The sequence below is a fragment of the Lontra canadensis genome, unplaced genomic scaffold (assembly GCF_010015895.1).
Source record: "Lontra canadensis isolate GAN:19392208 unplaced genomic scaffold, GSC_riverotter_1.0 scaffold2, whole genome shotgun sequence".
Taxonomy (NCBI): Eukaryota; Metazoa; Chordata; class Mammalia; order Carnivora; family Mustelidae; genus Lontra; species Lontra canadensis.
The window spans coordinates 1,144,339-1,163,825 of NW_022630996.1; the positions used below are offsets into that span (position 1 = coordinate 1,144,339).

The following is a 19,487-nucleotide window of genomic DNA, read 5'->3' on the forward strand; positions in this document are numbered from 1 at the left end:
AGGTACACCAAGTCTTTCAGTTTATTTGGAAGCATATACCCTTCAATAAGGTACAAGATAAATATTTTTCACAAGCAAATAATATCACTGAACCCTTTCTCTAATTACGCACTGTGATCCTCTAACCTCTCTTTACGCACACACTTGATTTTCAAAATTCTGGCCTCACTCAGGGAAGACAATAAGAGATCAGGCTTTCTATGTTAAAATGAATGGAAACAAATGCGGAATACCGGACAGGTAGAAGATAATTTCCCTCCTTCGTATCTAGAGATTGCCACTAAGGCCAAACCTAAATACAGTTAGGACATGTCTATTAGTTGGAGTTATTACTCTTTAAAAACAAATAAACAAACAAACAAAAAACAAAACAAAACAAAAACCTCAGCTACTCAACCAGTAGCATGCACTTAAATGGAAAACAAATTTAATATTTTTAAAATCTCCTTTACTTTGCTGTGAATTTAAACGAAAGGAAGCCGCTATTAAAAAAAAAAAAAAAAAGAAGAAGAAGAAGAAGAAGAGGAGCAGTTTGCTGTTCCAGGTCAGCATCAAGTGGGCACAGAGTTAGGAAACCCTTGTAACCAGCACCAATCTCTTATTCTTTGTTTTTGGTTAGAATTTTCATATTCAGGAACAAGATCCCTCCTAGTTAAAAGTGTTATTTGTAGCACAATATATAAATTATGTTGGTGGAGTGAAAGTATGACGTTTTATCGAAGTTTGCCTAATTCAAACATCATTTATCATATAATGAATATCACAGGCTGAAAGTTAACATTTGGTGTGATTGGCAAGGGGCAACTTTAGTTATAAATCCTTTAATTTAAGTATCAGTATCATTTTTTATTCATTAAAGTACATTTCCATGCATCCATATGGAAATCCTTTACCAAAAATTAATCTAGTGCCTATTTTTATTTTCTTGTACATCTTCTATTAATGTTAATTTTTTTAAAAGATTTTATTAATTTATTTGACAGACAGAGATCACAAGTAGGCAAAGAGCCAGGCAGAGAGAGAGAGGGGAAGCAGGCTCCCCGCTGAGCAGAGAGCCCGATGTGGGGCTTGATCCCAGGACTGGAGATCATGACCTGAGCTGAAGGCACAGGCTTAACCCACTGAGCCACCCAGGTGCCCCTAATGTTAATTTTTTAAGGAGCACTTTTGTCTCTTACTTTTGAGCAGCTTCCTAAACAAAATAATAAGGCAATAAAATAAATTTCAAACATTTTTCTTTGTTGAGGTCTTATATTCCGAACAGCTTATTATACATTGTTACAAGTAACAACATGAAAGGCTCAGAGAGCTGTCCTGCATTTTTATTATCCCCAGAACTCTTCACTGATAATATTTTTGTCACTGTTTCCTAAAAATGAAGTGGAATGCAAGAAGTCTGTATAATTAGAGGGCTTAAATACCAGATTTTCAGTTTTTCAGCCTATCGGGAGGAGACTGAAGATTGGAGCTCTTCTCTTTCCCTCCCCCTTCCTCTCTCCCTACACACACCAGCACATGCATGCACACCATGCACACACATACACACGTGACAGACAGATGAACAACTTCTTTCAACTATATGTTTTATGGTAAATCTGTTTCTAAAAGGGCTTTGTAAACAGCAACACATTTTTGGAAAATTAATGTTAGACAACTACAGAGTTAACACTCATTTTAAAATATCCTTTAAATGACAAAAACACAAACCTCCACCTTCCACTGTAAAGTGGTAATGTAAATCTAGGCACATCTGTGTTCTATTAATTGTCTTTGCAAGCCACTTTTTACTTTGAATATTTGCCTTCTTGCGTTATTATTTTAGATATACAACTTAATGGACTTTATTCCACTTTCTAACCTCTTTTTCTGACTTGAAAAACATGGCCAAATAGTTGCGATAGAGCATGAGACAATTATTGTCCAGACACTAAATGTTCACATTACACTCTGTCTCTCTGATGAACTGATAAATGAGAATCCAGTTAAAGACATTGCACTAACACAATTTCCCAAACCATCTATCCAGACGTGGCTTAGACACACAGAGGCAAATCCAAGATTGGCATTCCAATCCCAACTATGTTTATGGAACATTGGACACATTGGTCCTTTTTTGTGTGTCATTAGGCATGAGAGAGTATATCTTGATTACAGGACTATTCCGGGGAAGTAACAACAAAATCTGGGTTCTTCAGAATCAAGTGGGTGCACTCCCCAGGCTGCCAAAGACCTGGGGTCTGGGCTACTAAATGTCAGGGTGAGATGAAAGGGCACTCACAGTTGTGGCAGGTGGCCCCACTGTATCCTGTCTCCTCACAAGCGCACTGGAAGCTGTGCCATGTTTGCGAACACTTCCCGCCATGCTCACAGTGATTGGGCACACATCTGTCAGAGAAAGAGACAAACAGAAATAAACCAACACACGAATGAGATTTATGAGTGGCCAAATTCCAAGCTGTCTGGGCAATATATCATTTCAATGCCAGGTTGACTTACCAAGGCAATTAATCCTTGTTAGTTTAAGCAGATTAATACGATCCATGATGGAAGGTGCCAAGCGCACAAAAGATGATGTATCACAAGCCTGGTGTTTCCCATTTTTGAGTAAACAGTGGAAATTAACAAACAGTGGAGAGACTCATTTGCATATCACAGACTCATTTTATTTTGCTTTCGCACAAAAACAAAGAGACTAGCTGAATTTCCTCCTGGTGAAAGATGGAAGGTTAGCCATCTTGTTTCCCATCCTATTCTTTAACAAGACCAATACTGAGTCAAAAAAGGGTACTACTGAGCTTTTCATAGCAATTTGAGGTTTTGAAATAATGCCATGGCAAGAGCAATCAGAATAGACTAGTCTTAAAAGATTTCTAAGTCTTCTGTCGTCTCCCTATACCCAGCTGACCAATGAAAGCCACCTACCCTAAGTGGCACTGAGCATAATTTAGGGGGAAAATGCAGGTTTCACATTCTTATCTTTGTTTTTCTACTTACTATGTAGCCAATTGTGGCTATGTAGTTTAACCTTTCGCAATATCAAGTTCTTACTTAAAAAAACGGAGCAATTTTACCTAGCTAAGTAGTTTTAAGGTTTGGAGGAAATGCTCATAAAGGAGATAATTAACAGGCAGGAGTGAGAGGGGCAGCATACAGGGGCCCTGAGTATCTGGACCGCAGCTTCCAGGCCAGACTGCATCACTTGCTTGTACCCTCATGACACTGAAGTTGAAATCTGTCCAGAAACACTCCTGTTTCAGCAGCAGACTCTTTCCTTTCTCCTGGTCCTCTACCCTGATTCCTCCCACCAATTCCTCTCTGCAACTTCCCCACAACCTGATTCTTTATGATCGCGATAGAGATGCTCACAGATGACAAAGGTGTTAATATGTGTTAACATTCACAAAAGATATCAAGATTTTAGTAAGAGACTGTCTACAATGGAAGCACCCGCCCAGATTAAAACAGTAGGATCTCTAATAGTGGGTCACAGGCAACACTGCATGGGACGCTTAGTCATCATGCCCTGGTAGCTGCTTGCTACAAAATGTGATAGGGGTTGCTTCGGAGATAGCATTTGCTGTTCCCCATTCTTGATTTACCACCAGGCACACCCCCGTGAGGCACGGGACCTTTGATTCTTCCGTGAGAACGCCATTCCTCCACACGCTTTGCAAACCTTCAGTCACGTGACAACGTTTACTGAACACCTGCTGTGTGCACAAGACACGGGAAACAGAAGGTGCGTCAGGTATCAGGAACTGACAGCCGACAAAAGTAAATCTACCGAAAGCTACCACGTAAGGTGGAAATTAGAAGTGAAATAATCAGGGCAAATGTTGCAGGACGGAGTTACACAGGAGGGGTCAGATGCAGATCTGGGGCGCACTGTAAAGTGTTTAAGCAGAGCCTCGATGAAGAGACAGGACTGTAAGAGAAGAAGAGAGGAAGAGCATTCCTGGGGGAGAAATACAACAGAAGCACAGGCACGATGCTGGATTATCACGGGGGGATGGGAAGTCCACTCTATGCTAAAAAGGCACTTGTGTTTCATATGAATTTTGACTTGGCATTATCAAGGCTCACTAGCAGGTCCTTCTCCAAAGACCTGACAACCTAGGTGGAGGTGGGGGGTAAGAGTCACACAAAAGACACCACCAGGCAGAATTTGATGACTCATCAATGGAACAGGGAAGGCTACAGAAATACAGATATCAGAGCAGTTACCAGTGGAATATAAATAAAGTAGAATATTAAAAAAATATACCGTTGAGAGCATTTCCCTGGGACCTTAAAAGGGGAGTTGCATTTTCATAATTAACATGTTGGAAGTGTTCCCAGAAGGAAAGCTAGAAAGTGCTGACAAGGAGACAGAACCACACCCCTCCCACCACCACCTCCCCTGCCCATGGGCCCAGGCAGGGGCCTCAGCAGAAGGTGTTTATTATGCCCACAGTCCTGATTCTCCACACCATGAGACAGAGCAATTGGATGGACACTACAAAATTACAGAAAAATTAAAAAAACACCCTTGATACTTAAGTTTAGAATCCAGTATGTATATGTCTCGTGTGGTATATTTACTTTCTAAATGGTTGTGGGTTAATATTAGCTCAGCCTAATAGTGAAAGTAATTTACATCAGCTCATTATATCAATTAATTCAGGGGAAAGTAGTGCAGAAGTGTACTGACTTGCAAAGGAAAACCAGGTTGGAATCTAAATGTGCTCTAAATAATGCAGAAAGCAGAAAACACACCTCTCGATGATTAAAAAAAAAAAAAATTAAGACTACTGTATACTTACACACGAGGAGCATATAACCATCATGGGAGATTGACTGAATAGTCCTAAAATTCAGTATGAAGGATTTCTTTTAAAGTGATCTTTTATTTAAGTGGGATTTTAGTATTTTATTTTTTTAATGTCTCTTCCTTATAACTTGTATTTTTAAGACGGACATCAGCCTCATGTGGATGACTGGCATTTAGTTCTTACTGGAGAAAAATGTTCTATTTCCAAGTTGAATGGATTCAAATGTAATTTCAAACCCGAAGACTTCATCATTATATTTAAAAAAAAAATGTTAGGGCCAGTCACCAAGCAAAACAAAGTACAAATTAATCAAGCTTCCTACTTCCTGTTTATTTCTTCTCCTGTACTTGCATAAAACCATTTGTGTAAGTCCCATATCCCATTATCACATTGTTTAGTAATGATTGCTTGAACATCTTGTGTCTTCTAAATGGTGCGACTCAGCAGTTAGGGGTTCTTCTGCTTCTGCTTCTTCGCACGGCAGGTGCCTGGCCCTCCTTCAGTGAATGCCTGCCGGCCAACCCACGGACGCAATGGGGGAATGCCATGACCATGAAGGGACTGAACCACGCTTGGCGGAAACATCCCTTTTTACTGCAAAAAATATGGATTAGTGTATGTATGATTTTAGCCTTACATCTAGACTCTTGCTCCAGTAAACTATGAAATATATAGTTTGTTTTACAGCAGGTCCTAGCTTGGAAGTTTGAGTCGCATCAAACCTGAATCCCAATGGCTCCCCTGGCGCTACGGAGAACGATTTGAGCAGGATCGAGGGAGCAGTTGGCAGGTGTCAATCTGATGTGATCAAAGGGCTCCAGAAGGGGTGCAGCCAATGAGCTCTGTCCCCAGATAGCCCTGGCATCGGACACCCGTTCAGCTGCAATCACCCTTCCAGTTGTAGCAATGCTTTCCAAAAATGCTTTTGAATCAGAATGCTTTTATTTTTTTTCAAATGAAACTGACTTACGCCACAATACGTAAAGCAAACAAAAGCTAACGTTTGAGTCCCGTGTATAACAATTACTTAATATAGAAGCAAACTCTGCGGACAGAGTGTCTGTTTGGAGAGATGCAGCAATTCTGTCCAGGGTTAACGATGACAGCTGCGTTTTATTCTACCCAGACTATCTCTTTTATTTCTATACTTGATTTTCATTGCAAGGCGTTGAGGAAAATGGTATTACCTGGAAGAACTGCAAATGGTACCAGATTTGCTCATCACAGCCCACTTTTGTGGATACTAGTTAAACAAAGACAGCAGAAGAAATTTCCTTTCAAATCTGAAGAATGTTTCTCTGACAGCATAATGGAGCGCAATGGTGGTCTTCAAAACCCAGTGAAAGTGTTTTTTTTCCTCTCTAAAGTGCTTAATAGTTAAAATAGTTTTATATAAAATTCAAAGCAAACCTTTGTGTTACCTTTAGAACTACATTTGTTTCTGTAGAACCCCATATAAAAACCAGAGTGCTGCTCTGAAATACAGTCACACAATACCCAATAATGATTAACGGTGGAGTGTCTCTCTGAATAGCTTGCTTTTGCTAATATCCTGAGCCGCTGGTACACCAAAGTTCTCAAACTTTCATGCACACAGAAGTCGCTGAAATCTGGTTAAAATGAAGACTCTGATTACTTAAGTATGGGGTGGAGTCTGCAATTCAAACATTCTCCAGTGATGCTCAAGCTGCGGGTCAGAGGACCTCATTTTGAACGACAAAGCTCAAGAGCATTCCAGCTCTAGGTCTCCAAGAAGAATGAGGGCGCCAAGAGGAGAAACTGCCCAGATGGGAGGGCACAGGGGTGGAGTTGTGGGGGGGCGGGGGGTTATGGGGGAGTTGGGGTGGGCGGAGACAGTATGAAGGAAGAGCAGTTTTGGTCTGTGCAGCCCTTCTCCACTCAAAGTGACAATACGATAATCTGCTAATCCCACTTGGTAGGTGTGATCATTTCCCAACACCTGAGTTTCGACCTTATTAATTCATAGAAAATCATCACAGAATATAAGGACTGTTTCATTTGGCCTTAAAAATCAAGTTCCATATTCTCAGTCTGACTCAGCTGAGCTTTCCCAGCTGCTTAGCTATTGTACAGAGTCAGCCTGCGATTCTTAATCTGCTTAGAGATTAGTACAGATTCTATACTTGCTCCTTAAATATACCTTGTTCTAAAGTTTAGACGAGATCAGGCGTGTTCAGGGTGGTATGGCCGTAGACTGCTCTAAAGTTTAGAAAAGAAAACTTCAGGTTAGGTGTAGGCTGTTCTGTGAACTACTGGAAAATTATTTAGAGGGATTTATAAATTACCATCCCAGAGCAAATTACCTCTTGAATTTTATTTTTTTTTCCTTTCATCTTAGCTCCCAATTTTAATTTTGCTTATCAAACCCAGAAATTCATTTAGAAAGTTTGATTTCTTAAATGCTATTTTTTATACCGCTGGCTCTCAGAGCTATTTTCACAATCACGGCAGAGTTCTCTTTTGCATTACCGTCAATATTGATCTTAACGATATTTTAGTACTTTTATTTTCACACTAATTAGATTTCAATTTTAGTTGAAGGCATACTCTCTATGGAGTATATATCACTGCCTTACATTTTTTTCCTGTTCAAACTGAAATTATATAGAGAAATAATCATAATTCCAGCAACTAATTTAGTATTTCATTACTACATAACTTAATTTTATAGCTGTACAACCAGAAAACTTAATGTTATATTGATGGTGCCACTTCAACAAGCATTTATTTATGGAAATATTTAAATGCAGAGATATTTATTATACCTCTTGCATTATGCCCAAATTTTCCATTAAGAATAATCAAGCGTATTTGGTCTGCATCTTTCCAACAATTACACATTTCCAGACAACCATATCAATCATTAATTGTAGCCTTACTATATAAACACCTTAAAAATAATTTCTATTGTAATAAAAACCTGAGTTCACTCTATTTTGCTTTGTTAATTTACTTTGAGTTAGAGTATTACAATGTATTCCCCATTGTTTTATGAATAAAACATCTTTTAAGAGATCACAGGCCCACAGGAGGAGAGGGACCTGCAAAGATCACGAGTTCTTCACCTGTCTCTGGGCCCAATAGTATTTAACCTAGATAAATAACAGTAAGTTCTTTTTAATCAATCAAGACACTCTAAAACAAACTCTGGAGAAACAAAGAATAAAGGCAGCTTTATCCTCAAGAAATTGTATTTATTCATCAAAATGCAATTGGCAATTCAGGTTTCTCTCTATGCCTGATATTAAAAATATTGGTACAGAATTAGGATCATATATCACTATTATATGAGTACACTGAGATTTATGGAAAAATTAATCTTTGAAGGAAGCACAGATTCAGGTTAGCCTGAAAGAAAAGAGAAGTACCTTCCCCCGTGGAGGGAAAGCAAAGGCTTACACCAGTATGAGTAAGAGCAAAATGTGGCTATAGAATAATGAATTGGTGGGTTTGGCCAGAGCAGAAAGCTTACATTCACCTTGAGGATTACAGCAGAAAGTTATGGGTATCTGGTCAACAGCCCTGTCCCCTTTCTTCCTTCTTATCATAACTCTTATTTTGTTCCGATATCTTCTCTCTTTCATGTGGCCATCTGCTTTTGGAAGGGAGAGTACCCGGTCTCCGAGGGAAAAAAAATGTAAAGAATCAGGCTTCGGAAAGAAGTCAATAACCTCCCGCACATCGCTTCCCCAAATCAATGCTCTCTTCCTTTTAGGGCAACAGAATTTATGTCTTATTTAACATAGAGCCAACCAGCTAAAGACACCATTTTCCAGGCTCCTTTTAATTTAGGGTTGGGGGGGGGTGTGACTAAGCTCCCTGCGAGTGCACTGTCTGGGCTAAGCCTTGAAAGGGAAAGGACATGCGCTGTTCTTTCTTTCCAGTCTCTCCTGGCCTCATTCCTAAAATGAACCAATGATGGCAAGACCTGGAATGGACATCTCTGAACACAAGAGGATGGCGAAGGACTATTTCAAGGAGTCTGGTTTCTGAATAACATTCCAGCTCGGGACCATCTACTCAGCTGCTTCCTGGCCCCACCCTAACTGCCCCACCCGTTAGATTTGGAAGTTCTCAGGCTCAGTGCCGGGTTCTGTCGAGGACGGCTCCAAGCTTGTTTCCCTGGTTCAAACTTCCCTGGAGAGAGTCAGACCCGCATATCTAACTGGCTTCTTGACATATTCACTTGGATGTATCAGAGGCATCACAAGGACTTTACTCCCTAACCTTCTCACTCTCCTGCTCAGTCTCATCTCGGTTAACGGCACCACCATCTGTCGGGTTGCTCATCTCAGAAAAGCAGAAGTTATTCTTTACCTCCCCGTTTCTATCGCTTCTACATCAAAGAGCAGCAAAGCTTTGTGAATTAAAATTCTAAAACTTGCCTCAAATGTGTCCACTTTCTGCACTTCTACCTACTCAATTCAACCCAGCATCATTTTTCCCTGGATTACGATGTTTCCCTACTCTCTCCTCCTGTCTGTTCTTGCCTTGCTTTAAATTATTCTCAATAAAATGCCAGAGTCAACTTTAACATCATGTCACACTACTGTTTAAAGACTTTTGATGTGCTCTCATCGCACTTGAGAAAATGTGGACATCCTGTCCGTCTCTTCATGATCCCCTCTGCCTGCTTCTCTGTTGCCAATCTGTGTTCCCCTTCCTCCTGCTATCTTCTCATGACACCTGCCTTCCTTCTGCTTCACCAATGGGTCATTCTCTTTCCCTTGTGCCTTCACACACACATTTCCAATATGAAGTAGTCACCACCCTCGTGTCCACCACAATTTTTTGCTTTTTCATCTATCACAATTTCTAGTTATACACCTAATAATATCTTTGTTGTCAGGCTTCTCTTTGAACTATGCTTTCCATGATGGCATGGACTATATCTGTCTAAAAAAATAAAATTCAAGAGGTAATCCCTTTATCCATTGCCTAGAATTCTGTCTGGCACGTACTCAGTAAATGTACTCAATAAATAACTGTTGTATGAATTTTGAGTAAGTGAATTATCAGTCCATTTAGATAGTTGGAAATAGTTTGTAGTACCATTTTGCTAGTATATGAATGCAGAAACAGAGAACGTCTCAGACTGCTGCACTCTGAGTGAGTTTTGGATTATCTGGTCCATCTCTCTCAAATCTATCATATAAACATAATACCATTATACAGGAAGTCAAACTGTCTGACCAAAGGCTTTACATAATTTCTGCCTCTACAGAATGCTATCTTATTTGTAGATGAAAGAAACACACATCTAACATAAGCCCTTTACTCTGAAAAATGAGTGAAGTCGTCGTATACTGATATAGCTATTAGAATAGCAAGCCCAAACTTGGCAAAACCCAGTAGTCTAGCAAAGACAGTATTTTGACAAGTTAATCCATATCAAGAAATATCAAAATCAAGAAACACCAGGATAGTAAGGGTAGTAGAAGGATAATAAAATAATGGTTAACATAAGAATGAAACTCCATAAATTTATAGGTTTCTTTTATTAAGTACAGTAGAAGTTAACTTTTATAGAATACTATAAAATTATATTTTTATGCGATTAAGATGATGAACTATTTTAGAGGAAGTGATATTATTAACAAATTACCATGAGACCAATAGTAAAATTATTTTACAATTTGTGCTTCCAAAGGCATACATGCAATTTCATTATTTTAAAAAATATTTTTTAAAAATGAGGAAAATTTGCATAAAACATATAATATTTGAAGTGCAATGTCTTTTTGTTAAAGATTTTATTTATTTATTTGACACAGAGAGATCACAAGTAGGCAGAGAGGCAGGGAGAGAGAGAGGAGGAAGCAGGCTCTCCGCCGAGCAGAGAGCCCGATGCGGGGCTCAATCCCAGGACCCCAGGATCATGACCTGAGCCGAAGGCAGAGGCTTTAGCCCACTGAGCCACCCAGGCACCCCATGAAGTGCAATGTCTTTTTAATTGGTTCACCACTTCTTACAACCCTGAAATCAAAGTGACCACATCCCTTTGGATAGGCATCTTTGTATTCTGACCTCCCAAATATTTACTAATGAAGAACATTTAAAATGTCCTATTTTCAGTGTTGGCAGGTATAAAAAGTATCATACATGATGAAACCAGTATTCTAAAAAACAGAGAGACACAAATGGCTTCTTAAAGTTGATGTAGAATACATTTGCTTAAAAAAAAAATTCGCTCAAAGCAGAAATGTATGATTTGTATAATTAATAGATCCTTGTTCTCCATATATCAATAAGGCAATGTTTTCATTTATGTTAGACACACACATACACACACACACACAAGCTACATAATATTAACTTTTTAAAAATGTATATTCAAAATAAACAAATGAAAAGAGAATCAGACCTATAAATATAGAGAGAGCAAACTGATGGTTGTCACAGGGATGGGGGGTGGGTGATGGGCAAAATGGATGAAGGGGAAAGGAAGACACAGGCTTCCAGTTACGGGAGTGAATAAATCATGAATGAATGAAAAGTACAGCATAGGGTGTTTGGTCAACGGTATTGTAACAGTGTTGTGTAGTGACAGACGGGAGGTCCGCTTGTGAACATAGCGTATTGTACAGAGGAGCGGAATCACTAGGTCATATACCTGAAACTACTGTGTGTGCATTCTACTCAAATAAAACAACTAATAAAATGCCTATTCAATATGGACGTCGTATCCAGGAGCCTCAATGACATTTGCCCCAAGCCTCCTTCCAAAGAAGAAAACTACAGTAACCAGTGAAGAACTGAACGAAGGAAGAAAGTCTGTGATTACATCATGTGTTAAATGAAGACTCCCCTGACTCGGGAATACAGAATACCCAGGATATTCCCATGACACACAGACATTTGGCCCAGGACTTTGAAAATTAGTACTAACCCTGTCAAACCAGAAGATATGATAAGCTTTAAAATGATACAGTGATAAGGATTAGAATCTGTTCAAACACTGGTAATAAACCCTGCCTTATACTTGAGTTGAATAATTTTGTACCGTGCATGTAGGTTCTGATTTTTTTAAGTCAGCAGTCCAGAAACAAACAGAAATCTCCCTACAAGAGTAAACTATTCACATACACACAATCTTTAGGAGGGACTGCTGTCCCCACTGAAAGGAGATAGAAAAACCCCAAATGAGATACACACTAGGGGAGGGTTATTATAACCAAGCTCCTTTGTCAAGCAGATTTGTAAGAACCTATTTAGCCAGATCCGGTTAAACAATGACTTTGTTGTTGATGCAGGAAAACTTAAACTGTCCCTGCTCCCCTTCCCCCAGGGGACTTACTTAAAAACAAGTCCCAGAAACCAGTCCCAGGTAACAAAGCCCAAATACAAGGGTGGGTCAGGCCAGGTGGAGACATCCAATCAGTGGGCGCATACTGTCTCCCTAGCTACCAAAGAGTATGGGCCCCACCCTTTGGGCACCTTTTGGTCACCCATTCTGACCAAGGTGATAGGCTAGTTCAAATGTCTACTATAGGGTAAACTGTAATTCAATTGGCGGCCCATGTGTGACCTAGCATGACTACGCAACTTTCTCTGTGTGTTACAATCTCCTTGGCCACCTATGTGTGGCCAGGCCCAACCACATGGCCTTTGCCCTTAAAAGCTAGTCTGTAAGGCAGAGAGAGGTCGCCTCTTTGTAAGAGACAGCCCTGGCTGGTCAGTTTGATTCTCGATGCTTGGCGCGAAATAAAGCTTTGCTTGACCTTCGCTTTGTATCAGTCTCGTTCCTTTGACCATGGACCCAACAGATTGTTTATGCGGCCTCAGAAATCTGACACTACATCCATTTCCACCAACAGTGTTGAAGACCTTTCAAATTTTGCTCCAAAACCTTAAATTAATAACCTATTAAGATTATGATGACATGAAATGATCATAATACATGTACGTGTTTTTGGTGGGTTTTTGTTATGGTTGTTCTCTTTGTTTTAGCTTTTTGTTTAATTTCAAAATTCACATCTGTTTACTTCGGGGTTCAAAGAAAATTCAAAACCACTGAAATAATATGGTAAATGTTTAAAGGTAGAAAGAGTAACTGAACTCCTCATTTAACCCTCTTGTTTACAGATGAAGAAACTAAAAACTGGAAATTGAGTGAAATTAGTGAGCCCAAGGTCACAGAGCATATTTATGGCATAGCCTGGACTTGGGCACAGGTGTTTGTCTAGTACTTTTTATATACCTACGTAATTGTCCTAAGTTACAATGGAGAATCACAGTTGCAAACCAGAGACCTTTGGGAAGTATGTAATATACAGATAAATAGTAATTCTTACTTCCCAAGAAATAAACAGGCAAAGAAAACATGGATTTACCATCCTTGAAACATTTGAGTGTCTGGACACATTCTTTCCAATGTCTGGCTCTTTCACTTATTTTTTTCCTTTTTCTTTATCTATCTATTTATTATTTTTTAAAGATTTTATTTATTTATTTGACAGAGATCACAAGTAGGCAGGGAGGCAGGCAGAGAGAGAGAGAGAGAGGAGGAAGCAGGCTCCTCACTGAGCAGAGAGCCTGATGTGGGGCTCGATCCCGGGACCCTGGGATCATGACCTGAGCCGAAGGCAGAGGCTTTAACCCACTGAGCCACCCAGGCGCCCCTCTATTTGTTTATTTTTGACACAGAGTCCAATAGGTATACTATGTTTATGGAGTTTCTTTTTTTTTTTTTTGTATTTGTATTTGTACAAGGAACACTATGAAAGGAATATCTCCTACATTATTTTAACAGCTCATCTGGAACAAATCGTGTGGTAGCCAATTTAAACAATTGCTATGGTTTTGTTATCCTCACTGTTTAACTTATTATTTTTTCTGGAAAACATGCTAGTGTCTGTGGAAGGCAAATTGGTAATTTGAGTTGGTTGGAAATCTTTCTGTCAGAGGCAATTTGTAATGGGTATTATTTGCAAAAAAGGCTATATGCAGATTTTGGTTCTCCAGGGAGTAAAGAAAGGAGATGTCTGCTAATGGGATGGGGAATTTGAAAATGTTTGTGCGAAGGCAGGCAATTATCCTTTAAGACGCCAGAGGATTTGGGGTTAACAGTTTCATGACATAAGATTTTGTTTTATCCCATCATTATTCACTGTAACACAACTACATTCTACATTCTATGCTCAACATTTCTTTAGGTCAGCTGTCTCTTAAGACTTGGATCAGCTCCTGAGACACAGCAGGTCTTCAATAAATCCATGCTGACAAACTACAGAATTGAGGAAAATCACACAAGGAATTTCTCTTCATCTGACATACATGTCCCAGAATAAAAATAATCAAAGAACTTTCAGTTGTAAAAAATTAAAAAACAAAACAAAACAAACACCCTGTTCTTAACACTTCCTTTGGAGATGCACATAATAAAGGCCAAACATACTGAACACTTTTCCAAAGATCTGACAGCTTGTTTTTGCCAGAGACTAAAAATTCAGATTAGTATCTTTATTCGTGGTTGTCTAGTGTTCACACTTGTGTATGTTAGAAAGAGAGCAAGGATTCCAGTCCTCAAATCTGATCTCATCAATGTCAATAAATGGCTCTTTCACCACAGTCAAACATCTTGTACTAGTAAAGATTATTTAACCATGTGTAATTCAAATATAATTGTCTTTTTTTTTTGTATACTTAGGAGTTTCAGAGGAAGTATGTTCATTGCTGTTACTTCTCCCTTTGATATGTTTACTGCAAGACAATCTCCAGTTGATTACCCACTATTATCACTATTTACGGTAATACCTGGCTAAGCAAGAATACAGAAATAAGTCATTTCAAAATTATTCTCATTTAGGGCTTTAACTCATTTCTACAAATCCTGGGTAGCATGGTGTAGAACAACTATCTCATTAATTTGATTTTCTTCCAAAATGAAATGCTGAAGATTGTCCTATTTGTCCTTATGTAGAGTTGAAGATGTTGTTATCTTTAGGGCTCTATTTGAGAATTTACTTTTTAACCAAAAAAATGAAATCAGCAGTGTGACTAAATGGACTAATGTCATAAAGGGTTAGAAAATGAAATGTTTTTCAGAGAAGATGTCTTCTACGGTTCACTGCAGAAATAACTAATGAGAAGTGGACAATACTTTAGGCCTTGTTTGTAAACAGAAAGATTACTTTTTGAGCACCTATTATGTTCTGTGCCTTGTATGAAGTTCTGGGGAGTCTAAGGGAATGGGTAAAATCAACACACTGTAGTAAGTGTTACTGCAGAAACCTGAACAAAATACTGCTGGAGAGGCAGGTAGTCACGCATATAATGCTATGGTGGCAGTGGGGGGGACGCTAGTCATCATGGAATCATGGAAGCTCATTGGACATGGTGTTTGAGGTGTCTACAGGATAGTAAGAGTTAAAAAGCTAAGAAGGAACTCCTAGATGTGAGAACAAATGGGCAAGACTCGGTATGGAGGTCTTAACAGCCTGGTAAATTATGCATTGTAGGAATCTATCATGGCTAGAACTTAAAAGAGCAAAGTTGAGGAGAGATAAAAGGTACTTTAACTAGTTTAAATCATGACTAGTAATAGTATTAAATATTGGGCAGATGTCCTGTTGTTCATATCTCTGGTTGTTAACTCTCCACTCACATACTGTCATTTCCTAATTAGGTACTTCATCTTCAATCTAGTTTTAGGATCAGAAATCAAGATATAACAAGTATTTGATAGAAGGGCTATATTGTTATTTTGATCACTATTCTATGATAGATATCATAAAGTTATTTACAATGACACTACAAAGTTGAACTTTTCATGTATAAAACAAACTCATTCTTCTACTCTTCTTCAGTTTATTAGAAATAGACAAAACATATGGTAGGTTAAAAAACAAGTCATTCACTAATGACGATTATTCGCCTCATAGATTTGGAGCCAATAAGAACCCTCACTCAACATTTCAACTATAGAGTAGAGTCGAAATTATGGAGACACTTGGGAGTTTTTTTCAAACCCAGAATACTTAAATCTCAGAATTCCCCAAAGCTGGAGTACTTTCAAGAAAATAATTCATCTTGAGTGGAAATAATTTTAAAGAAAGTAATAACTGAAAATCTAACTGTTTTATTAACAGGCACTTGACTTTATAAATGGTCATGAAATAATTTGGCATGCTTCATTTTAATTACAAACAGCTCATTTCTACAGATTTATTATCTTACTTAAAAGTGGTCTGATTGCCCTATAGAAAAATTGATAGGCCATAATTTGCTTCTGGTTAGATGTTCTTGATTGAACTTTATTCTCTCTAAGCTGTTATGACATTATGTTTATGTCAAATCATTGAAGGTTTTCTGTCTGTTTCAGATAATTAATAAACTGTGAGTTTTTAGGGGTTTATGCCTCAGTAGCAAAAATGTATTCCCAAACCTAATTACTCAAGTCTAAACTTGAGTTTACTGCTGAGCATATCATTTGATTTTTTTTTTTAGTGTTGATTATTTTTGTCACTATTGCAAAGCAGACCTCACAAATATTTCCTTTTCAAGTGCAGTGACAAGTTTCCATCTCTGTTTGGACTGAGAAGCAGGCATGAGTCCATAGCATTTTCCTTCTGTGTACATCTAGAAATTCATTTCTGGTTTGTCATGATTGAGGTTAACTCGGGATATGCCACCATAACAGAAATCTGCCCCGCCATGGGACAAAACCAAAAACAGAAACAACTAAACGAACAAGAATTCTGCTCCAAAGTAAGAAGTCAATGTATTCAGCCTAGCAATTGTCTAAGTAGAAAAATCAAAATTTCTGCTTGACTGCCCTAACCAGATACAGAACGATGAGGTGAAATCCCGATTGTTCCACAGCCGCATGATACCCAGCTGCACTGACAGGTGCTTTAGGTAGCGTCTTACAGTTAATGCCAATTTTCTTTTAAGTGAAACTCACCTAGGGAATGACATGGCAAAAACAAAACAAAACAAAAGGCCCTTTACAAGAAAAATAAGGACACTTGTTCTTCTCCGATGGGGTGTAGCTGACCTAGTTGCACTCGAAGCTCAATTTCAAAATGATTAACTTCAAAATAAAGGTGGTTTAAAAGAAAAGCGAAGTCAAACTGTAAAACAAACCAAAACAGCATGCATAAAACAGCCTTTTTGCATCTCTTCAGTGGATGCAGCCACAGCTGGGGGGCTGTGGGGTTCGGAGGGAGGGGGCAGCAGCAGGAGGCACGTGACAGGGATATTTTACTCACAAGCATCCTTCCACTTCAGAGCCACAGGTCTTAGAAGCTACACGGGACGCCAGCGTTACAAAACCGGTGCGCCCAGGCACTTAGATGGCGCATACACAATCGAGTCCCCGCCCCGTCCGGGGAGCATCACCACAGACTCGGACTCATGTACTGGGCAGACGGGGCGGGGGGGGCAGTCTGCTAATCTCCTGTTGCTGCTCTAACAAGTTACCACGAACATAGTGGCTTCAAGCAACACAAATGCATTATCATACAGTTCTGGAGGTCCGAGGTTTAAAATGTGTCCGCAGAGCTGCCTTCCTTTTGGAGGTTCCAGGGGAGAATTCATTTCCTTGCTCTTTCAGCCTCCAAGGCCACCAGCGTGCCTTGGCTCACTTCCTCCAGCGTCAAAGCCAGCAGCTCAAGGTCCTCCCTCCTCTCTGATCCTGCTCCGTCCTTACTGCTCTTGTACCTTTGCTCCAGCTCTAACTCTCCAGCCTCCCTCTGAGGATGACACTAGCGATTGCACTGGGCACACTCGGATAAGCCAGGACCACCCCTCCCTCTCAAAATCCCTCATTTACTCACACCGGCAGAGTCCCTTTATTTTGCAGGGTGGCGTGCTCACAGGCTCATCAGGAGGGTCCTCACTGTGGTGTCCACCACAGGTAGAGAACTGTTTTTCTAAGCTAATCATGGAACCAGAGGCATAAGACAACTTCCTCAGTTCTCAGACAGATATGGAGAGAGGACAGAACAAGAAATACAGAAATGGAGTGATAAGCCAGAGCTGTGGTCTTCAGTACGGCAGCCACTAGCCAAATGGGAATACTTTCAATTAAGGTGAAATAAAATTAAAAATCCACTTCTTCAGCTGTGTTACCCACATTTCAAGTGCTTAGTAGCCACACATGGCTAATAGCTACCATGTCAGACAAGGCAGATGCAGAGTATCTCTGTTACTGCAGAATATTCTGGAAAAATTGGACAGCACTACTTAAGAGTAATATTTGGGGTGTCCGATGGCTCAGTTGGTTAAGCATCTACCTTTCGCTCAGGTCGTGATCCCAGGGTCCTGGGATGGCTTCCCCTGTGGGCTCCCAGCTCAATGGGGAGCCTCTTTCTCCTTCTCCCTCTTCCCCTTCACCCACTTGAGTGCTCGTGCTCTCTCAAATAAATAAATAAAATCCTTAAAAATATATTCTGGGCAGAGCTAATCATAATACAGTGGCAAATCAGAAAAAAAAATCAACATCATGATCCTTGATGGAGCAGCAACTTAATAATTGTTTCCAATTTGTTTTCTGGTAGTATTAATATGAATGATACATCTGTTGTTAATGATTATCACCATCATTAAAAGTTTAATGAACTAATGGTCTCTTGTATAGAGTGAAAAAATAGTACTAAAACCACAGAGAATCTTGAGGTTTTACAAAGGCTGGTCTGAAGATTTCCTAAAAGAAGAAATAATCCAATACAAAGAGAAAGGCTGGAAAAAGGGCTTAAGATGTAACCAAAATGTAGGAAAAAAACAAACAGGTAATTTCTTCCCTCTTGGAAAACCAGTGACCTCAAGAATAAAAGATGGCCACAATATACTTTTTCTTCTATTCATAAGATCTATGTAGCATAGGTTTTGCTTATTTATGTATTTATTTATGCATGTATGCATTTATTTATTTATTGGCTTTGTTTATAATTTGAAGGTACCCAGAATCTTAGATCTAAGTAATGGTTTTCTTAAATATATATTCTATAGATAAGAGTACTCTTTGCTTATGCAAAAGACAAACTACTTGCAAGAACTAAACATTATGTTTTTTTAAATCTTTCAAAATGTTTTGTGATCTATTCTTTAATATCTCCACTCCCTATAGGAAAAAAATCCAAGGGAAGGAGATTTCCTACATAAAAAGCAATTTTAAGTAAAACATACAGATTTTGTGTCAATTAAAATGGAGCAGGAGAGAATATGTACAGAATTTATAAAAGTTTATGTATGCATACATGTATGTATATATGTAGGTATATTTTTGCATGGATTACAATGATAGAGAAGAACTGTCTTCTAAGAAGTAAATTCTGCTAAAAGTGAAGGGATTTCAAACCTCCAGAAGTCTAGCCTTATAGTGCTTTTTTAAGAAAAAGTTCTCCAAGGCTTTCTTCCCTTCTCAAAGTTGTCTTGATTACAAAATAAGACATGACTACGAGAGTTTTGTAGGATACTATTACCAGAAATTGCTCACTCACTCACTTTGCTCATTTACTAATTCAACTAATATTTACTGGCTGCCTGTGATGTGGCAGCTCTAGTTTTAGCTCTGGAAATACAGTAATGAAGGAAAACAGAAAAACATTCCTCTGGTATCATGAAGATATCTCTATGGGAAGAAGACAAGTAACAACTAAATGTATGTCAAGTAAAAAAGCAAGGTTTGGGGAATACAGAACAGTAAGGTGG

The 19,487-nt window shown here is 39.0% G+C and overlaps 1 protein-coding gene across 1 annotated transcript in view; it reads right to left on the minus strand.

The window, feature by feature from the left end:
- Positions 1-19,487, minus strand: part of CNTNAP2 (contactin associated protein 2) — a 1,928,204-nt gene that overhangs the window by 750,025 nt on the left and 1,158,692 nt on the right. The window contains exon 11 of the mRNA XM_032866749.1: positions 2,279-2,385. Coding sequence (XP_032722640.1) covers positions 2,279-2,385 — 107 coding nt within the window. The remainder of the gene's footprint in view (positions 1-2,278; positions 2,386-19,487) is intronic.